The 20,880-nt window shown below is 42.4% G+C and overlaps 1 protein-coding gene across 1 annotated transcript in view; it reads left to right on the top strand.

The window, feature by feature from the left end:
- The window catches only part of MYOM1 (myomesin 1), a 132,055-nt gene that overhangs the window by 50,584 nt on the left and 60,591 nt on the right, over positions 1–20,880 (top strand). Inside the window, 6 exon segments of the mRNA XM_040431899.1 lie at positions 6,833–6,990; positions 7,776–7,868; positions 10,922–11,010; positions 11,739–11,798; positions 11,882–12,046; positions 18,735–18,896. Coding sequence (XP_040287833.1) covers positions 6,833–6,990; positions 7,776–7,868; positions 10,922–11,010; positions 11,739–11,798; positions 11,882–12,046; positions 18,735–18,896 — 727 coding nt within the window.

Raw genomic sequence — 20,880 nt, 5'->3', positions numbered from 1 at the left:
ACATGTGCAGGTGGCATAGAAGAGTTTTTATTGAGGCTTTTCTCCTTGCCCATTGGCTCTCTTTGGAATCCACATTCAAATATGTTTCTAAGAAGTAACTGTCACTTCTCAAGTGTTTTTCAAATCAGCTACTGAAAAACAACATTTGTACAAGGTGTGCACGTGGTCGAATTGTTTACATTGAAGTCAATGGGAAACTGTTGATGGAGTTTTGAATGTGGATTCAGCAGAGGAAAATGCCCATTATCCGCTGCTGAATCAGTGGCAGATTTTAGCAGTGTGAACATACTTTAAAGATACCTGCACATGGCTGCATATTTACAAACAGAAATTATGCACAAATTTCCGTGCAGGTTTCTCTGCTTTTCTGAACCAAATCCACACCAAAATCCACATGTGTAACTTGCAGATTTTGTTTCACATTTGATGTAGATTTTCTGCAGATAACACCCTTGCATTGCAATCTGCTCAAAAAATTGCACAAACAATTGACATGCTGCAGATTTCTAAATCCGCACGGCAGGTCAATTTCCGTATGGAAAAAAAAAGCTAAGAGAACATGAGATTTGCCTAATTTCAATCACTTTGCTGGTAGTTGCATAAAAATCCATACAGGAAAAACACACGTAATCCACATTGTGTGCAGGTACCCTAATACAAGCATGCATTCTAAGGGTTGGTTCACATCAGCGTCATGAATTCCATGGTTATAACGGAAAATAACGGAGTTCGTAAGACAGAATTCAAAATGGAAATCTTTAGAAGCATTCCGTTGTGATCTGCAATAATAGAGGCCTATGGGCAAGCAGGCAGTGATGGTCAGTTCGCAGTGTTCGCCAGCGAACACATGCGGGCTGCCATTTTTAGTAAGGTAGACTCACCCGTCCAGCGATGCACAGGTAAGCGCTTACCAGTGCCTGTGCCGGGAGCCGGTCTGAAATCAAATGCAGTCACCGGGAGCAGGCAGTTCCGAGAACAGCCCGATGAAGGCCCCCGGCGGCTGTTCTCGGAACTGCCTGCTCCCGGTGACTGCATTTGATTTCAGACCGGCTCCCGGGACACGGACAGGTAAGGGCTTACCTATGCATCGCCGGACAGGTGAGTCTTACTAAAGATGGCAGCCCGCATGTGTTCGCTGGCGAACACTGCGAACTGATCATCACTGCAAGCAGGACTTTCTTTTCCGTCCTGCATAACGGAAACCAGATGGATCCGTTATGCTTGCCCATAGACCTCTATTATGGCAGATCAAAACGGAATGCTTCTAAAGGTTTCTGTTTCGAATTCCGTCATTTTCCGTTATAACCATGGAATTCATGACACTGATGTTAACCTGCCCTTAGCTAGTTATATCTCTTCCACTGTGGATAGTACTACCTAAGAGCTACAATGTATCAAAACATTTATAATCTATGTACTAGGCAACCCAAGTGAGATGTTCCTTTCTGTCTTTCACACCTCTGTGTACATTTCACACTAGCTAAAGCAAATTATTAATCCTCCCGTGAAATGTGAGAGACTTCAGCAGCCTAGAAATCAGACGACAAGATTGAGAAACTGCAGGGTACTCAAGTGAACCTGGAAAATAATTTGCAGGATTTCAGTAACCTATGAGGCTATGTTTACATGTTGTTCATTTAGTTTTTTGTGTGGAGTAACAACCATGGCAAAAAACACATCGCAAAAAATGCTGCAGTCTTGCCATGTAGTAATTGTCCATACGGTTTTCATCTGTAAAACACAGACACCGGCAATGTGCATTCCGCAATTTGTGGACCGCACATAGCCGACACTATAATAGAAAATGCCTAATCTTGTCTGCAATTGCGGACGAGAATAGGACATGTTCTATTTTTTGGCGGAAACGGAAGCACAGATGCGGAAGTGTGGATCCACAAATGCGGATGTGGATCCGCAAATGAATGGGTCTGCACCCGTTCCGCAAAATTGCGGAACGGATGCGGACATGTGAATGGAAAAGATATCCCTCAAAATGAAAATAAATTAAATTATTAAAGTTAAGCAAAAAGCATAGATGTGGTAGGCAATAACAAGTGCTCGGCGGCACCAAATCAGAAACCATATGTCCTACCACAATCCGGGGGGTTCCATTACACATCCATGAATCCCGGAGGGAAAGCAAAAAACATCTATCCCTGGGCAAGATGATGATGTGGTATTAAAGGACAGGGAGGGCAAAGAACTGTCCCTGATATTGCCCTACAGGGGGTGCTATTCTGGCCCTGATAGCCTAACCACAGACCACCCGCCCTGATAAGAGCGACCCCGTCCGGAACCTTACCCTATATAAAAATGGCCCTAGTAAGCCCCTAGCCCCTAGGACCCTGACTTCCAGGTGATCACTATATAGATCTATGTCTTTTTGACTCATTATAAAAGTATATTATAAGTATATCGCACACCCCTGTGTATCACACCTATCGATAGCACACCTATACCAGTCCTTAAAGGGGTTCTGCACTTTCATTTAACTGATGATCTATCCTATTAGCTAGCGTTTGGTGTCCCTAACAGTCTGTCCCTGCTCCACACAGCAACCTCTCCCTACACTGGCAAAACACTGAATGTAAAATGGCGACCAGATCAGGTTTATTTATAAGGTAGGGGGTATGTCCATGTGCTGAAATGTCTCAATTGGCTGTCCTGTACCACCTGATTGATGTGTCATGGGTCAAAGTTCTTCACAATATAAAAGAATATGGCCGGCGCGAATTTCTCCATATGTTCGCATGTTCAGCGAATCGCGAACACGCAAAGTTCGCCGCAAAATGACCGCCGGGCGAACTGCAAGGCCATCTCTAGTGAAAATCACTGCTCATCTGAACAGCCCCATTGAAGTGAATGGGTCCGGATTCAGTGCGGGTGCAATGCGTTCACCTCACGCATTGCACCCGCGCGGAATTCTCGCCCGTGTGAAAGGGGCCTAAGCGGTCTCCTAGGACTATTATGGATTTTACCTCTTTCTGTCTTTTCCTTTCCCCCTTAAAGCAATGACCACAATAGAAAATAATATCAGAGTGACACTGGCATATATAGCTATGAGGAAATGCATGGTTGATGGTGTTAACAAACAGTCTGTTTAAAAACACACTGAGCAGTTGCATTTGTTATGCCTTTTCATATTAGAAACCTTCCAAAAATTGTTCCTTACTGGGGGCAGATGGTGGTTTGTTGCGACCAAACAACCAAAAATTAATGGGGATAGTTTTCTGACCCTGTTTATACACATACACTTGTTAGTTTCATAAGATACAGTGGCTTGTTCTGCACAAGCATCCAAAAAGTATGCGTTAAAGGAGGCGGAATGCCTGACTGTATTTATACACACAAGTGGTAAATGTCAAAAGAAAAAGTAGCTTGTTCTGAAGTTCATCAAGCCTGGAAAAATTTGCCCTTTTATTTGGGAGTAGCAGTACAGTGTAGACGTGGAAAGGGTAAGGTGTGTAGGGATAATAGTGGCAGCAATAGTAGCACCAACAGTAGCAGCACAGAATGAAACAGAGAAGACAGCAAGTAGATGTGTGTGAGGCTTGGGGTAGTAGTCGTAGTAGTGGCAGCTGTGTAGTGGTAAGGCAAGTGGCAGTAGGGGGATTAGCAGCGGGGAGTAGGAGCTGCAGTGAGGGCAGCAGCAGCCGTATGGTATGGGACATGACAGGCAGACAGCGACAGTGGCGCAATGGGGCCAGCAATAAATAGCCGGTGTCAGCAATGGCAGATCTATTTATCAGCCTCAGCCATAGGTGTGTAAAAATCCTCATGGATCCAAGCCTGATTCATTTTAACAGAAGTGATGTTTTGTACACTGGTGAAGAACAATGTTGTCCATTTGGGTGTGACAACGCCACCTGCTATTTGGGTGTGACAACGCCACCTGCTGTGCTGAAAATCCACTCTGAGATGACACTGGAGGCTGGACAAAACAGTGCTGTAAGAACAAGTACTGCTCCAATCTGCCTGCCCAGAAGTCCATGGTGTCAGGGAACATGCTATATGCTGGGTAAAGGCCATAGTCATTTTAAAAAAAGACAATTTTGAAGAATTTTTTTGAAAAAATGGACACCTGGCAAAATGTACGACTGATGGCATAGAGAAGAATTACATTTTGGTGAAGGCGGTGAACTGCACCACTATGGACACCTGGCTAAAAGTCTGACTGATGGCTTGGGAAGAATTACATTTGGTTGATGACGAGACAATTTTTACGGACACCTGCCAAAAAGTTGCCACAACTAAGTGAGAGTAAGGCTTGCTTACAACGGGATTGCTGTACATGTAGAGTTGTTTTCTGGCCACACATTTCCTGATCGATGACTGGTGACAGAGTGGAGTTGGAGTCTGAGCAGGAGAAAAAGTAACTGATAAGGACAATGACAAGGACACTGTACTGGTTGTCGATGTGGCCTGGCTGCCACAAAGAAGACCAGGAGAAGGAGGATAGACTTGTTCTGATTCGGAATGCTGGCCAGTTTTATTTTCCTGCAGGATCTGGTGATGCCACCTCATGTGTTTCAATAGAGCCCTGTTAACTACAGTATGTTTGTGTTTGAATGCCCATGGCTTATTTTAATCCTGCAGATCTTGCACACGGCTGTTGTTTCATGTGCCGGCCTTGTGGAGAAAAGCTGCCATACGGTAGATTCTCACACAGAACTAGCAGCAGCCAAACCTCGCCTATGCCTGGCACGTTTTGAGCCTGCACCCACAGACTCGGCATCATCACCAGTTCTGGAGCTGACCACAATAGAAGCACATCTGGCCCTACCAGTTCCAGTTAGCTATTGCTAATGAGCAAGTCTTAGCTCTTTAGTGTCTGCACATGGCATCTTCCATGGCGGTATAGACAGGACGATAAAATATTGATCTGCTAGCACCCCCGGCTCACATTTCAGCTAGGTCATTACTGTTGCAGAACTGACAGGATATCAGAAAGTTTTAATCCTTTAGAGCTCACATTCATTTCATTTGATATTCTTAGTTGACTTAATAAAAGTTAAGTTTTATTATCTGGGACAAGTGAGGTTAATAGCCTAAATAGGCCTGAATTGTTGGTTAATAGTAAACCCTTCCCAGATAGGGTCTTGTTTTTTGTTTATTACAGGTCCTGTCCAACACACAGTCATCAGTCTATGATATGTCATTGTGGGCTCCTTAGCCCCCCTTTCCCGATTCCCTGCTCTGTATTTGTCCTGAATGGCACTGTTGCTACCACTGCCCCTACCACCATCCCCGTGGCTACAAGTGTTGCTACTACTACTACTACCACCACCAACACAGCTATGCATGGGGTCCCCTGCCTTTCACCTGACCTGCCTCCTCCATCTCATGAACAGGGGAACTATCTTCCATAGCACATGGGGTTTTGTTGCCTCTATGGCCACAAGGAAGAGCAGCAGGAGGAATGCTGTGACCCCTGGGTCCAGTGCACAGTGTGTTTGACTCAAAGGTGACCTTGACACCATCCTGCTGTGACTGAGAGATGGGGTCAGCCATACAGTCCACAATTTCATCCTCTTTTTTCTATATAATAATGTGGTGTCTATTGGAAGCAAAGAAGAACCGTGGCCTAATACTATTACTGACCAAATGGCTGGTGCTGCTTCTTCTGTTTGCACCACTACCCACATTCTGACTATAGGTCTTTTGTTTTGCAGTCTTCCGTTTACCAGACATTTTATTATGAGGTCTAAAAATAAAAAGTCACGGGTTTGGTACACAGTGTATTAAATTGTACCAGCAAAATTGCACATGTTTTTTCTGTAAAATTAATATAGAGGTGCAATTAAAGTTCCTTTCCTTTTACAAACACACTGCACATGGGTATTGCCAATTTACAATGGTTATAATGCCGTTTTTGCAGTAAAATGCTTTTGCTGTATCTTAAAGTCATACAACACGTTCACTAAAATGGTTATATTAATGCAGTTTTTGCAGTTAAGCACATTCACTAACACAGATGCAGTAATGCCGTTTTTGCAGTAAAGCGCATTCACTAACACAGGTACAGTAATGCAGTTTTTGGTAGTAAAATGCTTTTGCTGTAACTACACGGTATCTTGCAGTAATACAATGCATTCACTAACATGGGTATACTAATGACTTTACAGACATACAGACATGGAAAGCAGCCAGATCTTGAGTTTGCTTTCTGCATCCGAATTTCTGCTCCGCAAAAAGATAGAACATGTCCTATACTTGGCTGCAAAATGAGGATGACAGACAATTGAAGTCAATGGGTCCAAACAAAATAATGGGTGCAACACGGACTTCACACAGACATCGTCCATATTTTGTGGATCCGCGTTTTGCGGACCGCAAAATACATACAGTTGTGTGCATGAGGCCTAACACAGATATGTATGAATGCACAAATACAGTAAATGTAAATAGTCATACAAGCAGAGATCAATCAAAAATACTGTACATATTACCTGTCTACATGTCTACCCTAATTTACAGTAAATCTGGGGCACACTGTTTCTAATTTATTAGGAAACTTACCACTCTTTCTTCATTAGTATTGTTTTTACATATAGGTTAGCTTCAATTTTACAAAACCTTCTATATTCTATACTCACCTAGTACAGACCACTCTTTCATCATTTCATGAATTCAGCCAATAATTACGGCATAATTATGGAATCTTTAGATACAGAGGATTTTATAGCAAATGAAGGCATAGTTTGGAGAGCCTAATGGAAGTGCCACACCCCATGCATTATGTCAAGGCATATTCTTTTTTTCTTATAAAGTAATATTATTGCCTAAATATATTAACCCTCACATACAAATAAAATGTTTTAATTTTTTTCAGATAGAAGATACTGCAGAATTTCACAGAAAGATAAATGAGGACACACTGTTACATGCTCCTGTCTTTATCATCAAGCCTCGTTCTCACACCATCTGGGAGACACAAAACGTGAAATTGCACTGCACAGTGAGCGGCTGGCCAGAGCCACGGGTCACCTGGTATGTTCATGCAATAAAGACTGTGACATAGACGTGCCTTATTCCATAAGAGCTGTGCGAAAACTAGGATTGATTTTAGATTTAACCAAACTGTGTAAATCCATACACCAGCCAAAGTTGTTACTAGTTCATCCCACCCGTTGAGATGCATGGAACAGTTAGAATCCGTGATTGCCTGGATATATGTTTGTAAGATAAATAACGTATACCAGTATATACTAGGATTTAAGATGATACTTGAAGGGGACGTTAGATGGATTGGAGGTAATTTAGGGCCTAAAAGTGGGGGACGTTAATATGTGATACCGTTCAATACTTTATGCTATAATGATTTTGAAGTAAATTGCCCGAGAGTACTTCTGAGATATGTTGTCATGACATTGTAAGTTGGGAAACAGTTGGGGGGGGGGGGGGGGGGGGGGGGGGTCTGTTTATTATTTGGGGGGGATTCTATAAAAGAAAATGGAAAACTTGGAAATATCTTCATATGTGTACAATGTGCTTTAATTTTACCTTTGACGCTCATGCCTGCGTGCACGAGTAATACATGTGATGTATTGACTGTACATTGCTTATTTTTCCGAAATAAAAATTGTTTTAAAAAAATAACTAAAAATGATACTTCATGCTAGCATAGTGATGTTAGCCCATGTAATCATGGATTAGGAGGAATAGCTAAATGAGTCTTCAGATGACTTATCTCTAAAGCTTTAGTCCTTACGGCGATTGATGGATTATGTTTTACCGTTATCACTGGCAGAATAATGTGTTTTTTTTCTACTCAGGTATAAAAATAATGTTCCCATCAATGAACAACTTCATCCTGAGAAATATAAAATTGAAAGTGGATATGGCCTTCACTCATTGGAAATTTTTAAGTGAGTATTGAACACACCCCATGTAAAGGAATATACAATATAAATGTAACTGCCTATATACTGTACATATGACAGTAGTGTTCGATCGTATGTGCAGCTAAGTAGGTAGGCAGTGGTAGTATTGCTTATTCTTTGTTAGTATGCTGTGAATGTCGGCCATGTGACCTGTCATGTACCTAACCCTACTGAACACAAGTGATCAGGGATTAACACCACTTAGCTTCTTTCCCATGGATTCTTGTCACTTAGCTTCTGACAATATACTTTACACACTGCATGTTGCTTTCATAACTTGCGTATCACTTAGTACCAGGAAACCTGTGCTTGGAAGACTGCCATGCTGGTTTACACGCACATGCTACAAAGCAACTGCATACATGAAACATAGGTATTCTGTATAGAAAGTGACATAAACTGCGGTGGCCTTGGAGAATAGTTAATTGGGGGCAACTGCTGGAACATGAAACGTTTCTTCTATCACATTTGCTGTTTGGACCGTGTTATTTTTGACATCTTGCCACCTTCTCTTTGTTCATAAAGCAGATAAGCCACAGCTAAGTTGTTCTTTTCTTCTTGGCTCAGATATACATTCTTTGGGTGTTTGTCATGGACTTTATAAAGCAGCAGCAGTGATCCTGTATCGGCAGCCAGATATAATAATAGATACATGAACATAGATTACAGACATGCTACATATTTTACACATTTTAGAAACAAGCCATGTTCTACCAAACACAATATAGAGTATCATTTTTTGTATACAATCAAGAATCCAACATTGATCACAAATATCCATGTATTTCTGGGGTGAATATACCATGAGCTTTGCCATTATGAATGTGTTGCACAAGTCTGACAGAACATGGAAAACCCTGGTTTGCCCAGCTGCTTCTTTTCCTCCTGTGCATTTAGAATCAGTATAAACAGTACAAGATGAGCATGGAATTTCAAAGCCTTGTTTAACCCTGTCCTGCCACAGCTATTTTTCATTTTAATATTTTAGATTTTTTTGGGTTCCTGCCTTCCAAAAGCCATGACTATTTACTTTTCCATTCACCTTGTTTTTTTGAAGTTGCAGGACTGTTTTGTAGGTTTCTTTTTTACGGCTCTCAAACTGCAGTAAAAATTACGTTACCTTCTGTGAGTCAGTACAATTGCAGCAATGCCAAATTTAATAACTTTAATTTATGTTTTAAAACTTAAAAGGGTTTATCCCACAAAAACGATTACTATGCAGTTAATAGAGCATATAAAATGAGGTATTAATCTAATATACATGCACTATAAATACTGTTTATTTTTTTATGTACAACACTTTTTCCTTTTTGGTGGGGCCCCCTGCTGTTTATCCTTCTGGTCCAGCTTCTCTTGCGTTCAGAGGTGGACTACCATGCTCTGTAGCTTCCCTTCCTTCTCCCTTCCTTCAGTGCCGACCTAGTGATCTTATAGTGAAACAGTCCAGACACCTTTGATTCATTAATCCCTACTTCTAAATTCATAGCAATATATAGTTATATCTCCCTCTAGACAGTGGAGAAGGATATTGTGGGGACATAATATGCCATATGTATCTCTGGGGCTATATGAGAGGGACTATTTTGTTTGCAATGGGGTAAGGGTTTAACAAGAGCTCATTGCAATGCATCCTAGAAGATGCAGATGCTTCATTATCTTGTGTGAGCTCTTTCCCACCCATAGAAAGAGAGAAAGTCCTCCAGATAACCAGGTAAGGGCTCATTCACACGACTGTAGGCCATCCGTGTCCATATTGCAGACAACAAACAGTGGCATTAGTGGCAATATACGGGCATCGGCCGTGTCATTCCCGTATCACAGATGCTGACCCTTTAACTTGAATGGGTCCGCAAGGTACGGTGCAGTGCAGAATGGAGGCATGGATTGGAAGCACTTCGAAGCGCTTCCGTGGGCTATTAAAGGGTTTATCCAAGTTCTCAAACAGCCCCCCCATGTGCCAGGCCCCTCACAGGTAATATACTTACCCCGCTCCTGGTCCCCGCACCGCCGCTGCTGCTTCTCCCTGTACACGGATGAAAACATCCAGTGTCGGGGGAGAGCAGCTAATGGCGGGGACGGGGACAAGGCTCCCTAGCATTACGGGTGTCACTAGGGAGGCTCGTCCCTGTCCCCACCTGCCATTGGCTGCTTTCCCCCGACATCGGATGTTTTTATCCATGTACAGGGAGAAGCAGCAGCGGCATTGCAGGGACCAGGAGCGGCACAGGGAGTGGGGTAAGTATATTACCTGTGAGGGGCCCGGCACATGGGGGGGCTGCCAGCACCCTGCCGATCAGCTGTTTGATGAGGAGGTGGTATTCCAAGCGAGCATCTCTTCCTGGTCTTTACACTACACGTCATCTCCTGTGGAGCGGCGGTACAAATCACTGCACAACTACTTTAAAAAAAATATTATACCGTATGTGCCATTGATGTTTTGAGGCTTCTTTTGATCCTTCAAATCTTAAGAACTGTCTCACTTAATCCCCCCAAGTCACTGTATCTGGAATATCACTAGACTATATCTGTCAATATCATAGACCACCTCAAATTTTTTTTCTCTCAAAAGTCTGGATTTAAAGCCCTCACTAAGGCTCATTGCCTTATACTTTAGAATCATTCTGTTCTGTGCTCTATGTTCACGATGAGACTGTGATAGACTTGTGTTATACACAGGAGCCAATCAGAGGATGCAGAGCTGCAGGGGGCGGGAGAGAGCAGCAGCTTGAACCAATAATGAGACAGGAGGCGTCTCTCAGACTCCATGTAGACAATATAGCTAGATTGCAGTCACAGGTCACAGCTCTACCGTAATTTATGATGAACTAAAAAGCAGTACTGGAGCAAGATCTGAGGAAATTAAATAATATATGTTCAACCGTGTAGGTACTGAGTTACATATCATTTTTGAGTTTCTGACTGGACATTCGCTTTAATAAATATCCTTAAAACGAATGACATGAGGATTATGGGTAATATGTATACTGTATTTTACAATGTAATAAAACATTGACTGTATTTCTTCTGTATTATTGCAGCTGTGATTTTGAGGATACAGCTCAGTACCATGCATCGGCAATGAATGTGAAAGGAGAAAACTCTTCATATGCATCCCTCGTGGTGAAGAGTATGTTTGCAAAATGTTTACTTTCCCATCTAGAATTCACAGTTCTGACAAATTCCCGTCAGGGAGTCCAAAAAATAATAGTGGTGAAGAACAGTATAATTATTCACAGACCGCCACCATATAGACTTAGCCTTTATTAGATATATTAAAACATACCATAAAGTGCCCTCTAAAAATAAGGGTCAGGGTACAGGGAAGAGGGAAGAAAATCTGAACCCTGATGTTTCCCTATTCTTCATACCCTGCCTAGAAACGGAATGGCCGCCCAGATAGGGGGTATCCCATATCAGGAACCTCCTATATGCCCTAAGAAGGCCCTGACATCAGAATAGAACCCACTACCGTTTATACAGGTGAATATATTATTACCAAAAAATAAAAAACACATATCATATAGAGACTGACACCTGCAAATAGTTAGTGTCGGGTGTAATCACACGAACGGTATTGGTAGTAGCCCTCCAATTAACTGTAAATAGTTATGCATGATCCCCAATAGGTATTCAATAATGAGGGGTAAATCCTAAATAACATGGTACTTGCGTGCCCCAATCATGTACTCCACCCGGTCCACAGCATGTCCCGTAAAAGAGTGGAGGGAAAAGTTGTAGAGGAATCTCCGGTGCCAGTGGAGCTAGTGTCTCCTAGATAGTTCGGGTACTTCCCATCTAGATATTTCTGTTCATTTTAAACAAGGCATTCTTCCATTTTACCATCCATTTTTTCAGGGTATAAAGGAGAATTGGATGTTACGCCTTTGTTTCCTCCGAGTGGTGAACCATTCAGCTGTAAGTTACAACCTGATTGATTTCTAGCACATTGTACTAGAGTATAGAAAGCTTACCTACAGCATTGCCACTTTCTCTTTTAGTTTCTGTTACTCCATACGGCTTTGCTACTAAGTTTGATATCCATTTCGTTGACTCATTTGGAGTATCTTTTGGCAAAGAAGGTGAAACATTGAGTCTAGGTTCCACAGTCATCGTTCATCCAACTATCAAACGCTTCCAGCCAGAAATACAGTGGTACAGAAATGGTAAGTGATTAGTCCCCTTTTCACTAAGGGGTTCTCCAGGCTCCTGATATTGATGACCTATCTTTAGGATAGGTCATCAGTATTCGATCGGTGAGGATCCGACACCAGCACCCCCAAAATCAGCTGTTCCCTTCAGTCTCCAGCTGTAGAATTACTAATCTGAGTGGAACAGGAAGCACAGCTCATTTCAAAGTGTAGTGGCCATGCTAAGTTACTGCAGCCAGTGGCGTACCAAGGGGGGGGCGGGGGGGGCGGCCCGCCCCGGGTGCCACTCACAAGGGGGGTGCCAGCCGCGACTGAGGATAAAAAAAAAAAAAAATATGTGGCGAGTGGGCCGGCCCAGGCGTGGCACTGTGATAGGGGCAGGGCTCCAGATGGTCTCTCCCTCCCCCTGTGCTGCTGCCGCCGCGGCGAATAAGAAGAGGGACAGGGCCGGGGGAGGGGCTGTGGCCACTGCGCCACCAATAAAGATAACTGAGCTGTTAATACAAATACAGGAGGCGGGTGCCGGAATCAAATAGCCGGCACCCGACCTCTATGACACGGAGCTGCGATCAGCTGCAGTTAACCACTTAGGTGCCGCTCCCTGTCACAGAGGTCGGGTGCCGCTATTTGATTCCGGCACCCGCCTCCTGTATTTGTATTAACAGCTCAGTTATCTTCAGAGTGGCCCCCCCCCAGTATAATAAACATTGATTGTGGCGCCCCCCCCCCAGTATAATAAACATTGAGTGCGCCCCCCCCAGTATAATAAACATTGGTGGGCAGTGGGCAGTGCCAATGAGGGTTAAAAAATAAAAAATTAACTCACCTCCTCCAATTGATCGCGTAGCTGCTGCCGGTCTCCTTGTAATTTCTTCAGGACCTGTGGTGACGTCACTGAGCTCCAGCCTCTATCACATGGTACATTACCATGGTGATGTATCATGTGATGTATCATGTGATGAGCTCAGTGACATCACCACAGGTCCTGCGTCCTGAAGAAAAAGTACATGAGACCGGCTGCTACGCGATCAATTGGAGGTGGTGAGTTAATTTTTATTTATTTTTTTAACCCTCATTGGCACTGCCCACCAATGTTTATTATGTTGGGGGGGGGGGGCGCACTGTGCCACCAATGTTTATTATACTGGGGTGTTGGGGGGGGGCGCACTGCACCACCAATGTTTATATGTTTATTATGCTAGGGAGGGGGGGGGCGCACTGCCCACCAATGTTTATATGTTTATTATGCTAGGGAGGGGGGGCGCACTGCCCACCAATGTTTATTATGTTGGGGGGGCACACTGCGCCATCAATGTTTATTATACTGGGGTGTTGGGGGGGGCGCACTGCACCACCAATGTTTATATGTTTATTATACTAGGGAGGGGGGCGCACTGCGCCACCAATGTTTATTATGTTGGGGGGGCACACTGCGCCACCAATGTTTATTATACTAGGGTGTTGGGGGGGGCGCACTGCACCACCACACCAATGTTTATATGTTTATTATACTAGGGAGGGGGGGCGCACTGCGCCACCATTGTTTATTATACTGGGGTTTAAGGGGGTGCAGGTTTTTATTTTATTAAGGAAGGGTTAAGGGGTCTATTAAGGGGTGGTTAATGGGTTTTATTAAGGGGGGCTAATGGGTTTATTTCGTTAAGGGGGTGTGCAGAGGTTTATTATTTTATTAAGGGGTTTTATTTTTATTTATAAATATTATTGAAAACATTGAAAAAAGTTTGTGCATGTTTTCTTAACTTTCTTGGGGGGGGGGGGGGGGTGCCAAACAAAGGGTTCGCCCCGGGTGCCAAATGCTCTAGGTACGCCCCTGACTGCAGCTCAGCTCTTATTCACTTCAGTGGGAGATGAGCTCAGTAACCCGCCACGGTCACTACACTTTTAACAGAGCTGTGTTTCCTGTTCCATTCAAAGTGCTAGTTCCAGGGTTGAAGGCTGCAGTGAACAGCTGATTGGCGTGGTGTCAGGAGTCAGATAGGTCATCAATATCAGAAGCCTGGAAAACCCAGAGTCTTCTATATACATGCATCAATATACTGACCAGGAGTATGACTCCTGAGTCTCTGCTGATTATGTGTCAACTTGGTTATTAAATCCTGAGTAAACTTTTTAGCAAATATTAATCAATAGGCCAGTGGAATAGATAGCTGAGGTTATGTAAAATGGGGTTCTCCCAAAATGTATGCATTTTCCAACTGATGAATGGTAATCATGAGAAAACCACTGCAATAATCCTTGTGTACAAAGTTGTGTAAACCCAATAGTATACCCACCAATCACTCTTTTACTCTAAATTCAGATTTACTTCGGCTTGGATAACTTTAAAGTGTTTGCATCTCAATAATTCTGCATCAGACTGTGTTAGTTATATAGTCTGCCGTTTCCTAGGAAAGGCAATCCAAAAAAACAGGCTAGTTATTCCAAGTACCCTGTCACGGTGGGGAGTGGGGGAAACCCCCACCGTGCGGTGTCAAAGGGTAAAAGGGGATCAGCCTGGCCAAAAGGAGTAATAAGGGAGCAGGTCACCTCCTACCGCGTCCCTAATCCTCTCCCTGACTCCTCACCGTATGAGCGGACCCCGATGGTAGGACGACTCATACTCAGGATTCCTAGAGACCCTAAGTCGCCCTGGTAATCCCTCACCAAGGAGCAGGGAAGAGACAACCTGTTCATCCCAGTCATGGAGGAACAGGAGTCTCTATCTGAGGCCAGGCTGCAAGGAGAGGGGAACACATACAGCATAAGGAGATGGCAGGTAAGTGAAACCAATAACACACTTACCTGCCACAGACACACTGACTGGAACCCGTGCACTAGTGCTGCTGTCCACACCAACATTAAAGGACACAGCACACACCACAAACCACACAGGAACCCAAAACACCCATAGCTGCAATAAACATGAGACAGGGGAATGTCTAGCAAACATGACTCCAAACACCACCAGACATGTAACACCAAACTAGACATACCAACTCCCTGAACATAACCCACTCCATACAAATAGGGACAGGAAGGGAAGGCGACACCGGGATGACATTGATGACCACAAGGGTGGCCCTCACTGGACAGATGGAACACCCTGGACTGGAGCAGAGCAACAACAGCTGAAGTACCACTGACTCCAGCCAGGAAACCACAGAAGATAAGCCAAGTGACTACACCCAGTCAGGGAGTTAACCCTTACAGCACCAGACAGAGGGAGTCTACCACTTAAAGGGGAAATGCACACACAAACATACCAAACACATAACCATCGGCAACAGCATGCGTGGCAACCATGTCACGGCAATCACCCAGAAGGCCGAGACACTGCCACCGCATGCTCTCACAGCAACACGTTGCCGCGGGCAATCGCAAGTGTGGCAACAGTGTCACAGCGTACACCATAGGCCGTGACATACCCAGTGACACAGAAGGTCTGCAACTGGAGTTTGCAGTGTACGGTATGTTAATAATATTTTGCATTATTGAATGCTCTCGTCATGTTATAACAGCAAGCTGTGGATAGCAGAATAAAAATTTATGGCATCTGAAAAAACAGAGGCAAAAATATATGTACAGATGTATATTTTTCTGAAAAGAAAGTAGGTTACACTTTCAGATTTAGGCAGGGTTCCTGTTACCAGAAAGGAGGCCATTGTGGGGGCTTGAATAGTTGTCACATCGGTAGAGCAGAGGTAAACTGATGCCTCTTTCCAAGGGCAGTCATCAGTTTTGGAATCGGCATATAAGTATGATTGGATACCAGAATATAAAATAACTCAAAATGGGTACAAAAATAGCAAAAGAAAAGTATTTCCTAAGCTGCTCAAACTGTTTCAGACGGTGAAGCAATGAACTGTTGTTAAAAGCAGAATTACAGGAAATGTTGATAAAACGATTTTTATTGAAAACCATGGAGAGTCATGGTACCTTAGTTTAGCTGTATGTTATTCTTCCCCCACTGAAGTTGATAAAGAGAAAATACACCAAAACTCTAAATAAACATAATTGGTAGACTGATAGAGACTGCTGTAGTAGAAATACAGAAATTACAGTTTAGTCCACAAAACTGCATTTTGAAAACCCTATTTATATATATGAGATATTTCGAAGTAAAAAAAAAACACAGCCTGTACAGGTTGTACCTGTAATAATTATAGGATGCATTATAGATGTAAAGCACATTAATATTACAGTGGTTTAAATCACCTGTGTAAAGAGGGATAGGAAAGGGATATGTTCCTATAGATTTGATTTCTATTTTGTTAAAGAGGTTATCTGGGATTTTTTTTTAAATATGAGCATTAGATAAATTTGACCTAAAACCACATCAGATTTTCCCACAAGTCCTAAAAGTAGATAAAGATAACCCAATGAAACTAATGAGTCAAAAATATTTGACTTGGTCATTTATTTAATAAGGAAAATGATCCAATATCACATGTCTGAGTGTTAAAAGTATGTGAACCTTTAGGAGTAAGTAGATAATTTGAAGGAGAAATTTGAGGCTTGACAATTAGGTATACGTGAGTGAACTGTTTTAGTTAAGGAACAGGTATCTAGCAAAGTCTGATCTTCACAACATTTTTTTTTAAGTGTATTATGGCACAAACAACTGAGATTTCTGAATACCTCAGAAGAAGAGTTGTTGATGCTCATGAGGCTGGAAGACTTTACTAAACTATCTCTAAAGAGTGTGGACTCCAACAGTACATAGTCAGACGGTTTGTGTAAGAAACTGAGGAAATTCAAGATCATGATTACCCTCCCCACGAATGGCAACAAACAAGCAACAAAGATCATGCCAAAAGCAAACTGTGTAATAGTTCACAAGGTCACAAAGGAGCCCAAGCTAACCTCTATTCAACTAAAGGTGTTTTTTACATTAGCTACTGTTAATGTTCATGATTCCACCATTAGGAGGACACTGAAGAACAATAGTGTGCATAGCAGGATTGCAAAGTGAAAGCCACTGCTCTCCAAAAAGAATATTGCTGCCCATCTGCAGCTTTCTAAAGATCACCTAGACAAGGCAGAAGGCCATTGGAACAATGTTTTGTGGCTGGATGAGACCACAATAGACCTTTTTGGTTTAAATGAGAGGTGTTATACTTGTAGAAAATAAAAAACTGCATTCCAGCATAAAAACTGGTGGTGGTAATATCATGGTTTGGGCCTGCTTTGCTGCTTCTAATGGAACAATGAATTCTGAATTATACCAATGTCAGGACATCTGTCTGTGAGCGGAATCTCAAGAAAACATGGCTTATACAGCAAGACAATGACCCTATGCACACAAGTCATTCTACCAAAAAATGGTTAAAGAAGAATAACGTTAAAGTTTTGGAATGGCCAAGTAAATGTCCTGACTAGTCTTGAGCGAATCGAAGTTGACGAAGTGGAACTCGATCCAAATTTATGGAAAAATTTTATTTGTCACAAATCTCAATTTCCTTCCCATTCGTGGTAACGAATCAGATTTTCTAAAAAGGCTGGTGCACATGTGACAAAGTCAAAGTAAGAAGCCCAGGAATGAGGGATCACCCATAATGCCGTGTAGCCAGCCAATCAGCAGATAGCCTCATCCTTCCCGGTCTCTGTCATTTTCCAGTGAACTGATCATAGGGACAGATGTGACAACTGCTAGGGAAAGTGATTAGGGAAGACTTAGTTTGAAAAATATTAGTTTTCAACAGTTCAGGGACGGCACTGAGATAGTGTAGGGAGATAATAGGGAGACTTTACCCACACTATAGTGAGAATGCAGGGGACAATAGAACATTGTAAAGTTTGGCTAATAGAGAAGCCACTCTATTACACCTTGCTGCACTAATTGGGGTTAAAAACTATTGTAATACTACTGATTTTAGGTTGTTCACATTCTTTTATACATAAGTTAAATATTGGGGTGAAATAGCGGTCCGATTTTGGGGGGTTCACATTGTTATTTAACATAATTAATTCCATTTTTCCTTGATTTTTCAATTGGGGTGAAATTGCGGCCTGATACTACTGATTTTGGGGTGTTCACGTTCTTTTATACATAAGTAAATCCGTTAATTCTTGATTCTGTAATTGGGCTGAAATTGCAGCCTGATACTATTGTTCATATTCTAAAAACTTTCATTACCATTACAAATGTTAAAGAGAATCTGTCAGCATGATCAACCCTATTAAACCAGGTATATTGCCTGTTAGGGCTGATCATGGTGAGTAATTCTGTGCTCTATAGGGTTAATAGTTGCTGAAATATAATAATTTTTATATTTATATAAATTACCTATTTGGAACACCAAGTGGCTGGCCATAGCGCTAGGAGCACTGCCAGCGCAAAGCTCTCGTGCTCTCTATACTAACTACCCCCTCCCCTTTAAGTGACAGGGCTAGTCGAGGTGTGTTCTCGTAGCAGTGAGTCACTGAGCCTTGACGCTGCTGCGAGAGCATAGGGCTAGCAGTGCTCCTAGCGCTATGACCAGCAAATTGGTGCTCCAAATAGGTAATTTACATAAATATAAAAATTTATAATTTAAGCAACTATTAACCCTATAGAAAAAATAAATATATAGTTTTACTCAGCCTGATCAACCCTACCAAGCAATATGCCTCACTTAATAGGGTTGATCATGCTCACAGATGTTATTTAAGTTTAAATTGCAACACTCCATTATTTCTAATCCAATTTGCTTGTCATTTTCAGGAATTTTGGTCACGCCATCAAAATGGCTGAGCACACACTGGAGTGGAGGACATGCCAGTCTGACACTGAGGCATCTCAATAAGGAAGATGAAGGGTTGTACACTCTGCGAGTTGTCATGGGAGAGTATTATGACCAATACAGTGCCTATGTATTTGTCCGAGGTGAGAAAAGTATGAGAAGTATATCTACAGTGTACAAACTGTCTTTAGGAGATGCTACAGATGGATATTCATTGGGTTGGTCATTTTCATGTAGACATTAGCTCTGTACGTATTATGGGGGTTATTTACTAACAGAAATAAGACCATATTAGGCGTATTTCTGGTGCAGATTGCAGCACAAAGGTTCTTTGCACCGCAATCTGCGACTTTTCCCCGCTCGCGCCAGGTCTAAAAAAGTGGGCGTGGGCGGGGAAAGGGGACGGGCCAGTAGGCCAGTCTCATTATTCATTTTCTACACCTGTTTTAGGCATAGAAAATGGTCTAAATCTACACCAGCAAGGGAGCTGGCGCAGATTTAGAAGCGGTAGTGGATCCGCCGAAGTTATGTAGAGGCTGGTTCCTCTATATAACTTCGGCGGATCGACCGCCAGCGCAGGGCCTTTTTAAGACTGTTGTCTAAAACTCTGGTCTTAATAAATGACACCCTGTGTACTTTGATCCATCTTGCATCTCTTCCTTCCTCTCCTTCTTTCTGAATGAATTTTTAGAGGCATAGACCTTTAAGTTGAAGAAAAATGTGGATTCATATAACCATCGTAAATAGCCACTAAAAGAATGGCCAATTTTATGTACTGCCCTAAGCATTTTTGAAAAAAATTATCGCTACTTCTCTGTATTAGGATTTCTGATGGTTTTAAGTATTATTTTTTTAGGCACAAAATGTATTTATTATGTAATATATCCAGTGCTAACGGTCATTGATATGGTTTTGACTAATGATGGACCGTAAGTTCGCGGCGGGTCCCATTCATTTTAATGGCAGGCGAACCTGAAAAACCTTCAGCTCATATCTGCAGCCAAGAGATAATTACTAGAAGTGCACAAATAGTCCCACAACATGGACAGTGACATACCAGATGTATTATTCGAATTTGCGATCTCCATAAAAAAAATTTCAATGCGAAATATCGGCAATATAATTTTCGCGTACGCGCATGCGCAAATGCACTATACAGGGAGTGCAGAATTATTAGGCAAGTTGTATTTTTGAGGATTAATTTTATTATTGAACAACAACCATGTTCTCAATGAACCCAAAAAACTCATTAATATCAAAGCTGAATATTTTTGGAAGTAGTTTTTAGTTTGCTTTTAGTTTTAGCTATTTTAGGGGGATATCTGTGTGTGCAGGTGACTATTACTGTGCATAATTATTAGGCAACTTAACAAAAAACAAATATATACCCATTTCAATTATTTATTTTTACCAGTGAAACCAATATAACATCTCAACATTCACAAATATACATTTCTGACATTCAAAAACAAAACAAAAACAAATCAGTGACCAATATAGCCACCTTTCTTTGCAAGGACACTCAAAAGCCTGCCATCCATGGATTCTGTCAGTGTTTTGATCTGTTCACCATCAACATTGCGTGCAGCAGCAACCACAGCCTCCCAGACACTGTTCAGAGAGGTGTACTGTTTTCCCTCCTTGTAAATCTCACATTTGATGATGGACCACAGGTTCTCAATGGGGTTCAGATCAGGTGAACAAGGAGGCCATGTCATTAGATTTTCTTCTTTTATACCCTTTCTTGCCAGCCACGCTGTGGAGTACTTGGACGCGTGTGATGGAGCATTGTCCTGCATGAAAATCATGTTTTTCTTGAAGGATGCAGACTTCTTCCTGTACCACTGCTTGAAGAAGGTGTCTTCCAGAAACTGGCAGTAGGACTGGGAGTTGAGCTTGACTCCATCCTCAACCCGAAAAGGCCCCACAAGCTCATCTTTGATGATACCAGCCCAAACCAGTACTCCACCTCCACCTTGCTGGCGTCTGATTTGGACTGGAGCTCTCTGCCCTTTACCAATCCAGCCATGGGCCCATCCATCTGGCCCATCAAGACTCACTCTCATTTCATCAGTCCATAAAACCTTAGAAAAATCAGTCTTGAGATATTTCTTGGCCCAGTGTTGA

The sequence above is a fragment of the Bufo bufo genome, chromosome 5, assembly GCF_905171765.1.
Source record: "Bufo bufo chromosome 5, aBufBuf1.1, whole genome shotgun sequence".
Taxonomy (NCBI): domain Eukaryota; kingdom Metazoa; phylum Chordata; class Amphibia; order Anura; family Bufonidae; genus Bufo; species Bufo bufo.
Note: the sequence above shows the minus strand (reverse complement) of the source record. Positions and strands in the feature narration are given on the sequence as shown.